General features: G+C 38.2%; 1 protein-coding gene across 2 annotated transcripts; it reads right to left on the minus strand.

Moving 5' to 3' along the window:
• Positions 1 to 1,724: 1,724 nt before the first annotated feature.
• On the minus strand, positions 1,725 to 17,223 carry LOC114243448 (ecdysone oxidase). 2 transcript variants are annotated; one of them, XM_089731771.1, is made up of 4 exons: positions 17,149 to 17,223; positions 13,396 to 13,532; positions 4,777 to 4,910; positions 1,725 to 3,326 (listed from the first exon to the last, which is right to left on the minus strand). In XM_089731771.1, exons 2-4 carry the CDS (start codon positions 13,529 to 13,531, stop codon positions 1,782 to 1,784), a joined length of 1,815 nt encoding a protein of 604 aa, XP_089587897.1. In that variant the 5' UTR covers position 13,532; positions 17,149 to 17,223; the 3' UTR covers positions 1,725 to 1,781. The 2 variants fall into 2 exon arrangements, with proteins under 2 accessions (XP_089587897.1, XP_089587896.1); XM_089731770.1 differs by lacking the exon at positions 17,149 to 17,223 and having other exon boundaries at positions 4,777 to 4,907.
• Between the last annotated feature and the right edge of the window lie 654 nt (positions 17,224 to 17,877).

Genomic DNA, 17,877 nt, shown 5'->3' on the forward strand with positions numbered 1-17,877 from the left:
TGGTCGCTTATTTATACACACTAAAATCGATTGCAATTTGAAACGTCTGCGTCATGGAAATCCGATTTTCGTTCTGTGTTGCCGAGAAATACTTGTTTATGGTATATTTTTGATCGTCACTTTTAAACGCGTTTAATGAGAAGAAGAAAAAAACTTAGAAAAAATATTGAAGACCACGAATGTATGATAGAAACAAATGATAGTTCACTAAAAATTGTCAGTACAGATTATACGTTTTGTTGATGGTGTTATAGTGTTGCCATATCATGTTATAGATATTCCCCTATATTGGTGTTCAGTTGAAATGTAGTGTTGGTGGTTGTTCATGAAGTTTATTTCGAAAAATAGATTATATATTATGTAATATTTCCGTAGATTGTGTTGAGAACTTGCTGTTCAATAATTTCGCTCACACTTCAATGTTTCTGTGTGTGCGTAATAAAAAGACAATCGATGTTTTATGTATATATTTACTAGGTACGTTGTTTATTGTAAGTGTATGTAAAGAAGACTTTAATGTTATTTGTAGTTATATTTGTACATTTTTCTTTAAATATATTTAAAGTTCGAACATCGTATGTATTTGATTTTTAATACGCTTTTATTAGCTTCAGATGTATGTATGTTTGTAACGGAATCTTTGAATATGATTTTGATCCCCTTCAAAATATCGGATTAACTCAAAATTTGGTATACTTATTAAGAACCGATGACAAATGAATATTTAAAAAAAATTGAGAAAAAAACTAAAAAAAATGGAATTCAACTAAAAATTAAAAAATAAATAATAATTACAAAAAACTAACAAAATACGCTTTTATAGAAAATTAATATCTATTTTCTATTTTTACCTGGATTTTGTATAAAAGCGTATTTTGTTAGTTTTTTAAACTATTATTTTATTTATTATTCTTGCTCATTGAATTCAAAAGCGCATATATTTCGTCTGATTGTTAATCGTTGTCGTTGCTCATGACTATGACATGTATACGAGCTTTGAAAAATAACTATGACAGGGTAGTTTTTTATTATAGGTTTTTTGCTGGAAGTAAATTTGTTAATAGGTGAGTTCGCTGATGGTACGCAGTCTTTTTTATCGAATTCCAGTTTCATTTACAATATAGTAATACCACGACTTATGCCACCCAGGTTTTACGCGAATACGGAGGAACGAGTTTTTAAGTTTTAACGGGCGCGCGTATCAGGTCTCCCAGTCCGCCCCCTTAGTAATCCGATTTCTTTTTGTTGTTTTTTTCCCATCTATTCTAGTGACCTCGACCCATAGATAAGACATATGCCGCCAAGCGACTCAATTGTATTCTATAAAGTGTCTCCTGAACTTCGTTCCGAAATACATAATAGTTTCAGTACAAAAAAATGCAGAGTGGTAGTGAATTTTTTATATTTTTTAGTGCGTTGATTTGTATTTTGATTTATTATTTTTTTATCCTGAACGTGAATACCGGTCGTATTAAATCCATTTTTCAATAAGACGCGATAATTCAATTTAGCTCGTAATTAATTTTAAGGGAAATTGGAAATAGGAGTCCGATCTTTTTTTAAATATCTTGTATATGGCTAGTTACATTAATAAAAACTTATTTTCATAAAAAAAAATTTTGAACATCGGAACCCCTTTCGCAAACCTCTTCGGTTGGCGTTGACGTTATTTCAATGATGATCGATTGTAATTACGTTCATAAAAGGTAAAAAAAATACCAATAGAACTATATAAATTAGTTTAATATAAATTAAATCTTATTAGCAATAACTATAATACGTTAAAGACAATTTTCTAGATGTCCATGATCAATCTTGATCATATCCGCCGCCTTCTCAGCTATCATTACTACCGGGGCATACGTGTTTCCGCTGGTTATGGTTGGCATAATGCTAGCATCCACCACTCGAAGACCTGTCACACCGTGAACTCTTAACCTCGAGTCTACCACCCCTATATGTTTATCGCCCATGGCGCAAGTCCCTACGGTATGGTACTGTGTGCTGGCTAAATTAAGGGCATAACAAGCCCAGTACTCGTGACTTGCAAAGGGCCATTGCCGACATTGCTTCACCTTTAGATCGACCACTTGAGACTTTAATTTTTTGAAGTGTGTACTGGTGATGACCGTGTTGAAGTTCTCTAGGTAACGAGCGAAATTATCTAAGTCGTTTTCGTTAGTAAAATAGCCGGAGTAGATAATTGGTGGATCCTCGGGATTAGAGCTTTTCAGAGAGATCTTTCCTCTCGATTCGGGATGTAGTAGTGTGATCAGTGAGAACACAGTTTCTTGTCCCAAGCCTGCTTCCGATAGGGCGATGCATATATCATCGCTTAACATGAGCATTTGCGAGCACATCAGCACGGGAAGAAATGAGGCCGTAGGTGAAACTGTTGCAGTTACTTGATAATCTGGATACGACTGGGATTTGTTCAAAGCGACAAAGCCCAAAATGAGCGGCACCGGAACCTTATCCATGTTTAATAAAGGGTCTATGTTGCTGATAGCAGAAGATATGCTTTCCATTCCTGTTAGTAAGACAGGGACTAATATGTGGTCTTGCATGTTTCCTCCGACGTTAGGCGAGTCAACTACTAAACTGATGTTCATATCTTCCAAGTGCTGTTTAGGTCCGACACCAGAGAGCATCAACAATTGCGGACTGTTAATTGCACCGGCTGATAAAATGACTTCTTTAGTCACCGAAACATTCAAGAAACCTGTGGGAGTTCTCACTTCGACGCCAGTCGCCTTATTGTTTTTGTCAAATATGACTTTTCTCACTAAACTGTTCTTAATGAGGTGCAAATTGGGTCGATTTTTTATTGGCGCTAGGAAAGAATAAGCTGTGCTTTGACGTTTTTGACCGGCTATCGTGTATGCGGGGATCGAATAGCCAAGTTGTTGTTGTCCATTCGTGTCGAGTAACACTTCGTGGCCTTGTTCTTTGAAAGCGTCAAAAAGACCTTCGTCGAAAGACTTCCACAGCGGTCTCGTGACTCCGAGGTATCCTTTGTTGCCGTGTAAGTCTGCGGATTCACTGCTCATGATATGATTGTCATCGAGTCTTTCACTTTTCTTAAAGTACTGAATGACCGTATTCCAGTCCCAGCCTTCGTTTCCGTTTTCGGCCCAATTGTCGTAATCAGCCCTGTTCCCTCGGACGTAAAACATAGAGTTGAGGGAACTCGAGCCACCTAACATTTTACCCCTCGTGTGTCGGATGCTTTTAAATTTCTGGCCTTGACTGGAAAAGTCGTCGTTTACGCCGAAATATCCCCAGTTCGGCAGTAATGTCGAAGTTATAAGCGAATAACCGGGACTCTGCGAAATGAGGAATAATTGAATTTATTTTTTATTTATTTAATGCTTAGATGGGTAGGTGATTACTGAAGCCCATTGACAAACAATGATAATGCTGCCACCCACTTTGAAACATGAATTCTAAGTCACAGTTCTATAGTACAATGCGTTGCTATATTTAGATTTTATGATTTTTATACAGCTAGTAGGACGTCGTGTGAGTCCGCACGGGTAGGCACCACCGCTCTGCCTATTTCAGTCGTGAAGCAAGTACCTATGCGCTTTTCGGTTTGAAGGCCGTGGCAGCCGTACTGTAAAAACGGAGACTTAAGAACTCATGTCTCAAAGTGGGTGGCGGCATTTACGTTGTACATGTCTATGGGCTCCGGTAACCACTTAAAATATGGTGGGCCGTGATATCGTCCGTCGTCGGAGAAATAAATAAATATTTTAAGCCTAGGCTTCTCGTTTGGTCGTTTTGAATATTATTAAGAACTTGCCAGTAGTTTCTGAGCTATCCCTAATGGTTCATATTTAACTAGACGTCGACTCTGTACCTAGTAATTTTTTCATTGAAGTCGGTTTTCGTTTTTGTTAATATTTTGTGTTACCGGCAATTAAACTTAATTTTTAGTTTACGTTACAAAAAAAAATTACTTCTAGTGTGAAACATGACTCGCTCATAACACATAATTAATGTTTTTTCCGAAGGTATTCCAAGGCCCGTCACACGGGTTTTTTTTCTTCTAATTTCTTTAGAAAAAATATTTTGGTCCACACAACGAATGAAACGTAATTCACGGCACGTCTCCTGTTCAATGGTTATTGGCGCCCATTGACATGACGATCTCAACGCCATATGCCACTATGAGACACTTATGAGACACTTCGCGGCAGAAGTAGACAGGATGGTGGCATTTATCCGCGTGCCACGTCGAATCTTCTCAGTGGGTCGCGATTCTGATTCGGTGATAGATTCAGCGAAGCACCGCTCGCAAATTCTCGCATTTTGAGCCCGTGAGCTCAGCTACTTGTCCGTACAAAGCTGAAATAACCCCTTAGGCTGCCAGGGATTAGGTACGGGGAAAGCAAACGGGAAATATGGGGAGGTGATCACAGTATGCTGGTATGATATTCGGAGAGCCCCGCAGCCTATTCTCCGATGAAATCGCCTTTTAAGACAACCCAAAAGGTGTGATGATGCTCTGGTGGTAGGACCTGATGTGAGTCCGCGCAGGTAGGTACCACCGCCCTGCCTATTTCTGCCGTGAAGCAGTAATGCGTTTCGGTTTGAAGGGTGGGGCAGTTGTTGAAACTATACTTGAAAAAATAGAACTTACATCTCAAGGTGGGTGGCGTATTTACGTCGTAGATGTCTATGGGCTCCAGTAACTCCTAAAAACCAGGTGGGCTCTGAGTTCGTCCACCCAACTTATATATATCTTAGTGATTTGCTAAATAAAATACAAACATTAGCTATGCTTGGAGGGTCGTCGCCAGCTTCTATCATCAACACAGTCCAATTGGCGACTTCGGTGAGTCTGTTAGCTAGTACGCAGCCAGCTGATCCTCCGCCCACGATTATGAAGTCGTAACTGGAATCTGCTGAAATAAGTAAATAAATGAATAACAATAGGAACAAGTCACCCACGGACATCTGGCGCCAAACTAGGATTCCCATACCATGGGAACCAGAGACTGTTATATTTTTTTTATTGTCTTGATGGGTGGACCAGCTCACAGCCCACCTGGTGTTAAGTGGTTACTGGAGCCCATACACATAACGCAAATGCGCCACCCACCTTGAGATATAAGTTCTAAGGTCTCAGTACAGTTACAACGGCTACCCCACCCTTCAAACCGAAAAGCATTACTGCTTCACGGCAGAAATAGGCGGGGTGGTGGTACCTACCTGTGCGGACTCACATGAGGTCCTACCACCAGTAAAAATGAATGAATAACTACAGGAATAAGTCACCCACGGACATCTGGCGCCAAACTAGGATTCCCATACCATGGGAACCAGAGACTGTTAAATGTGCATACTTATATAGACGGACTGGGTGGTGCAATAGTTAGTTCCTCTAACTGTTGCGCCAAGGGTCGTGGGTTCGATTTCCACATCGGGCAAAACATTGTGTGATGAATAAGTTTGCTTGCTCTTTGTCTGGGTGATTATTAACTATATATGTATATATTTAAACGTATATAAATATGTTTATCAGTCTCTGGTATCCTTACCACAGGGAATCCTAAATCCGGGCCGGATGACCGTGCGTGATTTAGTCCCAGCTATTTATTATTAGTTATTTATTAAATAAGTCTAAATATGGCATGACTGTAAGGCTTTTCTAATGACGAGACATTTGCAGACCGTTTTAAACTATTTTTAATTTATCGAGTATCTTCATTATAGAAAGATGTTAATTTTAATCAAAAACAAAATAAGATTATCGATGTAGTCGGTGTCAACTAAATTTGCAGTATTAACGATAACGTAAAAACGTATGGTCAGCTCTTGAAAATAATCATTAAAATCGGAGACAAATTCTTTATAACTACACCAAAAAAAAAAACACTCGAACGGAGAAACTCCTTTTGTTGAAGTTTGTTATTAAAACACGAACCACGCGGTCCATTTATTGGGCTGTAAGAAACACCAATTAGATGACTGTGATATATAATATATTTTTATAGCCTTCATTTTTTTCCGTACCTAATCTAGTAACCTCGAGGGGCTATACTAGATTCTCCGGGCAAGTAGGTGAGCTCACGGTGCTCTAACCTGGTGACGTTGTTAACGCTATTGCTTGCAAGAGCAGTGCTTCGCAGAATCTACCACCGGATCGGAAACGCGACCCACTGAGAAGATCCGGCGAGAAACTCAGTGGGCTGGGCTTAAGAACATTTTACAACTTGTTCGAAGAAGGAAACGTAATTTCGCTCTTGATAAAATAATAATTTGATTTCATAGTATGTACTTGAAAATTGTAAGCTAATTAAATTCCCTCTTTGCATAAATTTCGTTACACGTTGTTAAATTATTATTTCTGTGTCTAAGTATATGCGTAGTGATGTAAATTCATGCTAAATAAATATTTAAATTCAAAGCATATTAGCATAATTATCCGATTACGAATAACGTAATAGCTGACAATAGTCTTGCCGGATCGCCCCTTTGTCTGATGGGTGATTAGGGAAACGGTAAAACAGGTTCAGATACGTTTTAAAACCGAGCATACTTCACTCTTTGTTTTTCTACCTATTCTAGTGACCTCTAGGGGTCATGCTAGATTCGCTGAACGAGTCAGTGAACTCACGGGACTCTAACTTGATATCGTTGCTAACACTAGCTCTAGCAAGAGCATTGTTACGCAGAATCTACCACCGGATCGGAAACCCACTGAGAAGATCCGGCGATAAAATCCAGTGGACTACTTCACTCTCTACGGGCAAAAGAAAGATAGACCGTCCCAGAACAACTTGGCGTCGCTCGGTGGGGCAGGAGTTGGGCGTCTTGGGCACGACGTGGGAGGAGACTGCCCAAGACCGATGTAAATGGAAGGATTTGATTCGAGCCCTACACCTCAGCAGAGGGTAATAGGAAAGAAAGAAGAAGAGGATTTCACTCTGTTTAAAACTGCTATTTTTAGGTATATCATTTCCACTTCCTACACTATTTTTTTTTTTTTATTGTTATATGGGTGGACGAGCTCACAGCCCACTTGGTGCTAAGTTGTTACTGGAGCCCATAGACATCTACAATGTAAATGCGCCACCCACCTTGAGATATGAGTACTAAGGTCTCCAGTATAGCTAAAACGACTGCCCCACCCTTCAAACCGAAACGCATTACTGCTTCACGGCAGAAATAGATAGGGTGGTGATACCTACCCGCGCGGACTCACAAGTGGTCCTACCACCAGTAAAGCGATATTTCGGTGAGTCTTCCAACAATAACTTTATGTTTGCAAGTGGACACTTTTTCAACTACACAAGACCTCCAATACAAGACGGTCCCCTTTACTTGTACCCTCTATAGTTTCACCCGCTCTCTCATCGCCATTATTCTCTTACCTAACAACTCTTTTTTGTGCCTACCTACTTATCTAACAAAAAATCGATCCTGTGCGTGTAGTTATGATTATTAACTTGTATGACTCGAGATGCTAAACCTAATTCACTCATGGTCAGTAAAAGTGCTCGTTATTAATTAAATCACACTGTTAAAATTCGTCTTAGTATATCTTTAACTTGAATAAAAACACAGAAAAACACAGGATTGACTTGTTTATGGCAGTAAGAGATATAAGAATAATGGCGGTAGCCGAGTGGAAAAAGAACTGGTTATTCGTCTTACAATCGTCGTGCACTTTGCGATTTGTCATAATAATAATATGTAAATCATAATTTGATGACTACGTCGTCTGTTTATAAATGTACGAAAATGCACTGGATTGTAATTTTTAGTGCGTTTTGTTTTCCCTACCTATTCCCTGGTAACCTAAGGGTCTATAGATTTACTGGTGGTAGGACCCCTTGTGAGTCCGCACGGGTAGGTACCACCACCCTGCCTATTTCTGCCGTGAAGTAGTAATGCGTTTCGGTTTTAAAGGTGGGGCAGCCGTTGTAACTATAACCTTAGAACTTATAGCTCAAGGTGTGTGGCGCATTTACGTTGTAGATGTCTATGGGCTCCAGTAACCACTTAACACCAGGTGGGTTGTGAGCTCGTCCACGCATCTAAGCAATAAAAAAAAATATTACACCTACTCACGGACTGGTAGAAGAGCTTATGGGCTCAACTTGGGATAGTACGGGCTCAACCTGGGAGAGTTTGCTAACGCTATACCTCGCAGATCTGGCGAGAAACTCAGTGTGCTGTGTCTATGGGACTAAGTTATAAACACAACGAGGCTTGTGGAGAGTATTAAGCGGTAGGTAGCGGCTTGGCTCTGCCTTTGACATTGCTGAAGTCTATGGGCGACAGTAACCACTCACCATGAGGTGGGCCGTGTGCTCGTCTGCCTACAGGGGCAATAAAAAAAAAACATGTAACTCTACCGAGCGAATGTGTTCCGCGCAACATTAAGATCGGTATGGGAGAGATCATTAAACCTCTCTAAGGTGGATAAAATACTGTCACACGCTTAAAGACTTGTCTCTTGTCCAAAAATAGCCTTCCGCATCTCTATGTATGTTAAGTTTGTTTCGCCAATTCAGCTTAGGTCTTGGGCACTTTTTCGAACCATTATCAAAGTTTCTATTGACATTCAACAAGTAAACAAATTAAATAGGTACCAAATTCAAACAAATTGTTGCTAATTTGAATGTGACACTAAAGGCTTGCTCTGCAAAATGTGTGTATACGGAAACATTTATTTCGTATCTCAAGGTAAGGTCACATGGTTTTGGGCTCTGCTAACCTTTTGAAATTAGATTTGAATCCCCCATGGACTAAAGCAGAGCTGTTCGCATAATAGTCCGCTTCACGTAGGTACATACATGCGCGTATCGCGGAATGTATTTCACATCTTTTCGCAATAAACATAGTGAAATAAAACATAGAGTTAAAACATAGTAAAAACAAAGCAGCTCTATAAACTATTAGAGTAGGATACTAAATTAAGATAAGTGATGCTTATTACGTAAATATAATAGTAATAAAAATAAATAAGTAGTTCTACTTTTTTTTTACTATACAAGTCACGAGAAATATAGCATCTTTCAACGTAACACACGCCACTCAGTTTGAAACTGCTATATTTATATAATTTCCATGTGCTCACTAGAGCTATATTGGTGAATCTTCCAACAATAATTTACAGGTGGACACTTTTTCAACATGTCCCCTATACAAAGACGGTCCAGGTCTTCCTTACTTCTACCATACATAGGTGAAACAGAGGTCATTCGTCCAACCAATCAGCGCGCTCTTTGCGTTTCGTCATACGCCTTCGATCAACAATTGATGATCGAAGTCATACGCAAAATCAGAATTAGACTGTTTGTTTATGTTATGTTGTTTATGTATGACTTCGAAAATGTGGGCGTTCGATTGTATTTTTTGTGTCCGTTCACAATCTATTGTTCGTTTATAATCGCACTAGATTAATTTTATTGTAAACCAACTGATGGTAAGACCTCTTGTGAGTCCGCACGGGTAGGTACCACCGCCCTGCCTATTTCAGCCGTGAAGCAGTAATGCGTTTCGATTTGAAGGGTGGGGCAGCCGTTGTAACTATACTTGAGTCTACTTGATTCTATTCGGCACTTCTAGAAGTTGTCGTGGTCTACAGGATAAGACGTCCGGTGAATATGTGTTGAACGATGCACCGGTGTTCGAATCTCAGGCGGGTACCAATTTTTCTAATGAAATACGTACTCAACAATTGTTCACGATTGACTTCCACGGTGAAGGAATAACATCGTGTAATAAAAATGAAACCTGCAAAACCATAATTTGCGTAATTACTGATGGTAGCACCTCTTGTGAGTCCGCACGGGTAGGTACCACCACTCCGCCTATTTCTGCCGTGAAGCAGTAATGCGTTTCGGTTTGAAGGGTGGGGCAGCCGTTGTAACTATACTTGAGACCTTAGAACTTATATCTCAAGGCGGGTGGCGCATTTACGTTGTAGATGTCTATGGGCTCCAGTAACCACTGAACACCAGGTGGGCTGTGAGCTCGTCCACCCATCTAAGCAATAAAAAAAAGTCACGTCCGTCCTCGTTCCATTTCTTTTCGAATCACCTGTCAAATCTCTGTCTTAGTCTATGTCTAGTCTTTGTAGGTCGTATGTCAAAGAGGTTGCAAGCCACGACAATCATGTACAGGAGTCCGGGCGGTCTTCTTAATAACGAAGTCTATCACTCACGTAACGTCACAACGTTAAGACTGCTACTAATTTTGGGACATGGAATCGTAGTCTTATCTGAACTTAAGCGGTCGCTAACTAATTAGTGAGATATATGAACATCAATCTCCCTTTTGACTTCTTCGTTCGCGTCACATTGAAAAATTTTGATTGCTCTTTTTATTGTATGATTTTTATTTAGGTACATTACGAACATTATAAGTCATTTATATTTGGACTAATAACAAGTTTTCTGCAAATATAATCAACGACCTCGTTCATAAACTTATTCGGAATTCATTTTTATCGTAAACAGAATCTCATTCAAATCATTACCCACGTAGCGTTGTTTACAACTATGTATATTTAATTATTATATTATAAAGTAAAATTTTTCGTATAAAATAATTACGAGAACCGAATATAATATAATGAAAACTATTTTTACCACGCTTTTATTAGTTTATCTATCGAAGGTAAAAAGTGAAATAGATTCTTTATTAGAGTTGATAGTATAGAAACTCCTTAGCAAAAGAAAACATATACATAGAAAGCAGTTGCAAGAGGTTTCATAAGAATAAGTGAAGAAATGTCTGTCACTTGGTGAAGTAAAATAAAATAACAAAACTGCGATTTCGATATAAAATTCTAAAACATCGAGGTAACTAATACTAATTTATAAAAGTGTGTTAGTATATTATTTCGTAACTGCCTGCACTCTGCGATTTAAAGATTGGACTCTGCTACCGAGAACTTTAAATTATATCATTCTTCATTATTAATCATTATTGCATTGGCATTTACTATCGGCAAATGTTCTGTCGACCTGTGGCTAAAATCTTCTCTATTTGAATTAAGATTAAAAGATGTAAATAAGTTAATAATAAAAAAGCTTAAAATAACAATCCCATAGGCGTCCACTGCTGGACATTAGTGGACATAGTTCTCCACCAAGGTTCGCCATAATAACAACTTCTGCGCTGCGGATTTCTAGCGGATTCTCGCGACCTTTAACAGATCATAGGTCGCAAGAGATCGCTTTTAGCGATAAGACCGCCTATTGTACAAATGTATGTGCTTTTGGACTGTTTTTTTTAATGTAAATTGTGTTGGTTGCAATAAAGTGTATTCTCTCTCTCTCTCTCTCTCTCTCTAAGTTATCAACGAAGCGATTAAGTTGATGGGGTCTTTATTAGTGTATTCTTTGGTTTTCGCTACATGATTAAGATTTACTAAACGATTGAGTCGAAAGTCGTCCGTGACCATGGAAACTGTACAAAATTTAAAAAATAATCTCGAGTGGTGAAAAGGTTGTCTGGTTCAAGTAACATTTTTGCAAATTTGCAGGGGGGGCATAAAGTTTAAAATTTGGAAAAAATATCGTAACAAAAAACTTCTTCAGTTTGTATGGGTACCTAAACTTAATTGAAGTTCAATTAAAAACATCGAATTGTTGATGCTTATACCATATATGTAATATAATATTATAAAGAGAAAAGATTTGTTTGTTTGTTTGTATTGAATAGGCTCTGAAACTAAAGAACCGATTTGAAAAATTCTTATACTGTTTGGAAGCTACACTATTCCCGAGTGATATAGGCTATAATCTTTTTTGAAAAAATTAAGGGATCCTTACTAAAACTCCAAAAATATTCTTTACATCGCGTGCCCTGCGAAAGAAACTATTGATGATATAATAAATAATGTACTACGATTTTGTAGAACACATTATTATTTCCAAAAAGTGTCGCGACAGCATATGTTTAATTATTATAGTTATGCCGCAATAAGTGATATTTTATTTAAAAAAATAAAACAACGTCAAATTTTAATATCGTTGAAATTTTTGTTAAAGACCCGAGCGGAGCCGGAGGGGACGGCTAGTACCATATAAAACGGACCTTAAATTACAAAGATAAATGTCGCGTGTTAAGCGAAATGTCGCTTAAACCAAATAACCTTTCACCACTGATATTGTAACAATAAAAAAAAAAACAACATTATGAACTTATAATTTATAATATTGCTTTCATTAAAATATTAGTGCTTGTAATTTTTCGTAATATAATTTAAAAAAGGAAGAAGAAGAAGAAGAAGAAAATCTTTATTCGCCAGAAATATAGTTTACAAGATATTGTGGATATATAGGTAGGACATAGTTTCATATATTTCGCCTGTTTAGGCATGCGAAAATTTAACTTATTTTTATATTAATTCTAACACAAAATTTACTAAATCTATCTATTTTTACATTCTATCACTTCTTATTCTAATTTTTTATTATGTACAACACTTATCATTTAAAAATTCTTGCACACTATAATAAGCCTTATCTATACCTGTGTGGAAAGTGGAAAGTGTATACCTACTATCTTTATTAATTTTGATAACAAAGAACAGATCTTGCTTATAATGTCCTTAATTAGGACTAAATTCTGAGATAGTAATGACATCTGGCGAACGAAATATTAATTGCAATTTATATGTATCTGAAAACGGTAATAAAATCAACGTTTCTTTGTGTCATTCATCCGATTTTAATGAAATATTATTTATTTATTTATTCATTACACTTCATGTATTGATATACATTGGCGGACTTGTTGTCTAAGACATTCTCTATCAATCAACCGATAGTAGTGCAGAGTAATTAATGCTAGGTGTATCGAAATATAAATAAAACACATTTATTATAAAAAGAAAATCTTTATCATTACAAAACTAAAACTCTTTAGTTTTAAAAAAGATTTTTCTTAGACGAAATCATTTCATTCGGTGAAAATAAAATTCAGTAAATATTCATAAAATTAATTTTAAAAGAGATTAAAGGCTTTTTAGATGTTTTTTTTCTTTTGTTATAGCACAGAAAACGCAATTAAGTATTTTATTGCTTATTCATGCACTGGGGGCAGGACTTGTTTATGTACACTTGTATCATCAACGTGGTGTGTACTTTTAAGAAATCTGTGTCTACTGTTATAAATACTCGCAAATTATTTTTAGTTTGGTTTCGTTGCCAAAAGGACTTTTTTTATGATTGAAGGATTACTAGTGGCACAGAGGCCTTTTCAGTTTCACCAGGACAGGTGGGCGAGCAGAGGCTCAGCCAGGAGGGGCGGGATTTGCTAACAGCTGCCCGAGCGCCTCCGAAGGAGACCTAACAACTCAAGAGCAACTGCTTCGCTAATGAGAAAAGGACAGCTATAATCAGATCAGAGAAATTAAATATTTACCTCGCACGTTGGTATGAGCAGGGTACAGAGGCTCCCCAATTTCGAAAGACGATAGAGCGATTATTAGCAGCTGTATCACTTCTAATATTGGTATCAGAATCTTCACTTGGAACAGGGCTATCGCTTGAAGGAACATTCTGTGGAAGTTTTACATTTATATTACTGGTGGTAGGACGTCTTGTGAGTCTGCATGGGTAGGTACCACCCTGCCTGTTTCTGTCGTGAAGCAGTAATGCGTTTCGGTTTGAAGCGTGGGGCAGCCGTTGTAACTATAATTGAGACCTTAGAACTTACATCTCAAGGTGGATGGCGCATTTACGTTATAGATGTCTACGGGCTCCGGTAACCATTTAACACTAGGTGGGCCGTGAGCTCGTCCACTCATTTAAGCAATAAAAAATATATAGTATATTTACAGTTTTTTTATATGTTACATAAAATATACATGTTTATTACCTACCTATTCGCTGATAGCTTAAGAGGCCATTCGAGCTAGAGCGATATTTATTATTAGGTTTTAAATACGTGTTTATGTGATTAAAATTACTGTTACTACTGCCGTGCTCCGTGACTATGAAAACTGCAGAGTATTTCACATGATAATGTAATCCATTTTGTAGTAAGTACTAATAATACAATTCTTTTCATTATTCACTATAAGGTTATCTAGAAGAGATCGTTCGATTGTCGATCGATAATGAGCCCTATTGTTACGGAAATAGGTATTCATTGTTGTTTGTAAATATATTTTTTCGTTGCAGATGCATATTGTAAGCAGATCAGCATACGGCTCACCCGATGGTAAGTAGTTAACGTCGCTCATGGACATCAGTGATTCCAGGGACACAGTCGGGCTGCTTCGTACTTTTACCTGCTTTTGCAGTAAATGGGTTGAGAAGCTCATGATTCACTTGACGTTATACAGTAATAAGAGCTCAATCTCACCTCGATCTGTATGCAGTCCACTTAGAAACAACATCAAACACGGCTAGTTCAAAAAGCTGCATGGGGTTCAAGACAGCAATAGGTTAGGTGGACCAACAATAAACCCCTACGTGTGAACTGTGCGGTGCACACAGGCGCCAAGACAATAGGGGCGCCGCCACTGAAATTATTTACGTTACACTTACACAACAACAAATTCTTTGTAGTGCAGTATCAATAAGTAAGTAGGTACAATAGGCACAACATATAATTTGTAAATAACAAAACATATAATGCGTTTATAGGACAAGCATCCCAAGATTTAGGTATGTCAAAAGAATAAGTCAAAATTAAACAAGTAATTAAAAAAATACATTGAAATGAAGATTCGTAAAAATCGGAGGCGCTTCATGGGCTTCGCACACAGGCGCTGCCAAAGGTCGGCGCGGCCCTGACAATAAATACTTTTTTTTTTACTACCTAAGCTGGTAGCCTTGAGAGGCTAAGCCAGCGTAACCGAGCGAGTGAGTGAGCTCTCGGGGCTCAAACCTGCGACGTTGCTAACACTAGCCCTAGCAAGAGCAGTGCTTCGCAGAACCTACCACCGTCTCGTAAACGCGACCTACTGAGAAGATCCGGCGAGAAACTTAGTGGGCTGTGTCTATGGGTTAATTCGCTCGTCGAGCCCTTCGTCGCAAGCAACGGGTTCGACGAGGACGGTGATCGGTGCTTGTGGTACCTAAAAGCACCGTTAATGGATCGGGAGGATTCGAAATGACGTGTTTAGGGCGACGTCGATTGTTTACCATTCGGTTTACAGAATCGGATATGTAATTCGTGGCGGCCACAATAAGAGGGTTTTCATGTCGTGACGCTTTTTCGAAGTGAACATACTCTACAATTCCGCGACACATACATGCAAATTTTTTAATTGTTAAAACGAGGGTAGATGCAGGGTAGTTACATTTAATTTTATTATACATTATTAATCTATTAAATTAAGCTGTACAGTCAACATCGTATAATTACACGGGAAATGTAATTCTCCGTGTCATTTCAGATAAGAATATCGTATTTGTAAATATAAAATTTACTTTAAATGTTTATGGTAATACTTAAAATGCAAAACATACAACAAAAAACCGGATGAACTAAAATAAATAGTAAAAGAAGAAACAGCAAAAAGTCCCTCCAAATGTCACATTGAAATAGATATAGACCAAGATAGGGGGATGTCAAGTGGCGGTCGGTCGTGACATTCGTGCCAGTTCCCTATGTAGCATGATGATGTGGAATAAACGCAAGAATTTGTAAATATCGCGACACACCTTTTTTTATTGCTTAGATGGGTGGACGAGCTCACAGCCCATAGACTGGAACCCATAGACATCTACGACGTAAATACGCCACCCACCTTAAGATATCAGTTCTAAGGTCTCAAGTATAGTTACAACGGCAGCCCCGCCCTTCAAACCGAAAAGCATGACTGCTTCACGGCAGAAATTGGCAGGGTGGTGGTACCTACCCGTGCGGACTCATATCCTACCACCAGTAATTACGCAAATTATAATTTTGCGGGTTTGATTTTTATTACACGATGTTATTCCTTCAGCGTGGAAGTCATTCGTGAACATTTGCTGAGTACGTATTTCATTAGAAAAATTGGTACCCGCCTGGGATTCGAACACCGGTGCATCGCTCAACACGAATGCACCGGACGTCTTTATCCTTTAGGCCACGACGACTGGCACCTGACCTGACAGCAATGTGTCGCGATACGGTCGCCGAGAACTGCTGATCCAACGGATAAGGTTTCTGGCGTACAATGCGACTACATCGGAATTCAAATCTCACTTTAAATACGTAAAAGAGTCACGACTTCCCCAATGAAGAATTAAGTTCAACGCTTTTTTTTTATTTATTTTTTATTGCCCTTTTAGGCAGACGAGCATACGTCGCCCATGGACTTCAGCAATGCCAGGGGCAGAACCAAGCCGCTGCCTACCGCAAAATGCCTACAAATGCCGTAAAATGCCTATGCCTACCTGCAATGATGAAACTCGAATATTTTTTAATTTACGTAATTGCTGGTGGGAGGGAATTGTGAGTGTGACGGTTATCGACCTGTCTGTTTGGATTACGAATCACTTATGTGTTCTCATTTGAAGTGTGGAACTGCTATCACACTACAATTAACTGCAAAATTAATTTCGTGCTCATATCTCAAATTGGGCTGCATTCACACTGTGACGCCCATGGTCTCTGGTAACCACTTAAAATCGAGTGGACCGTGAACTCGTCTGCCTATATAACCCAAAGAGCATTATTAATCATCTCGTTACACTTCCAAATTGATGTTGTTCCGTGTGCCGTGTGTGAGTGTCGCAATATAATTCTAAAAATATAATAATTATATACACATAATAACACATAGTACACAAAATAATATCGACACATGAAAGGAAAAGGCCTTATATTGTTACTTATATGTATTTAGCTAAAAGCGAGTTACAATGTTAGTCTTTGCACCTGTGGATATATAAATAATAAGCTATAGAAAATAACTATAATCGGGCCTCGGATATAAAATAGCTTTGATTAAATAAATAAATAAACTTGTTTTCGTCCAGAAATCAAAGTCCAGGGTAAAATAGTAAGGGCCACTAGCCGGACGAGGTGCCATTACTAAATTCGAAACCTTTCAATAAACATTCAATTATTTACAATTTCAAATTCAATTCAAAAACCATTTTTAATTTTTTTCCCAGCAACTGATTAATCATAATAAAGTTGTATTTATTTATGGTAATAGATACTGATTCGACTTACATTAAAACACATTCAAAATTAAATGTCTTCGCACTTCTAAGAACTGTAGCACTTGTCCAATCAAATTTGTATTCCGCACCTGGAATTTACGTAATAAAAATAATAAACTAAATTAAACTAACGTGAACGAGATATTATAACCATCAGCAATTCAAATATACCGGTTGTGACCTTGTAGGACTGTTTCGCCAGTGACCCAAACGGTAGTGCCAATGGTAATTTCTACGAAGCTGCCTACTAGTACGGACCTACTCGCAAGTTATCTGTAGAGATTCGACCCAAAGCCGAGCCAATATTTTTTCCGAATGTTGGCGTGCTGAATACCGCGAAATTTAGCTTCTGTGCTTAGTGCGAGCTGTGCTTAGAGTACTTATTAACTCCATGCGTAAATGTTACTCAATGGAGTTGGAACGTTTGCCTACGCTTGCCGCTAGGGGCGCTGTTCCAACTGCATACAAATTTGAGTTAACCTTTACGCTATCGAGAACGTTAAATCTCGCACTAAGCATACTGGTTGGGGTTAGTGATAATCACATCTTTATAAACCTATATATTCATTCAAAAAAGTATCGGGAATGGATGATTTGTTTATGGTTCCAAACTTATTTTATTTTGTTGTTGTTAGGTTGGCATAGCTGTTTTCCATTTTGGCGCGGAGTTTGAGTAGCGTTTGTTATTTAGATTATAATAAACAGATGTTTTGTAGTTACACCATATCTAGTGTGTTCT

This window comes from Bombyx mandarina, chromosome 12 (genome assembly GCF_030267445.1).
Source record: "Bombyx mandarina strain Sakado chromosome 12, ASM3026744v2".
In the NCBI taxonomy this organism is placed as follows: domain Eukaryota; kingdom Metazoa; phylum Arthropoda; class Insecta; order Lepidoptera; family Bombycidae; genus Bombyx; species Bombyx mandarina.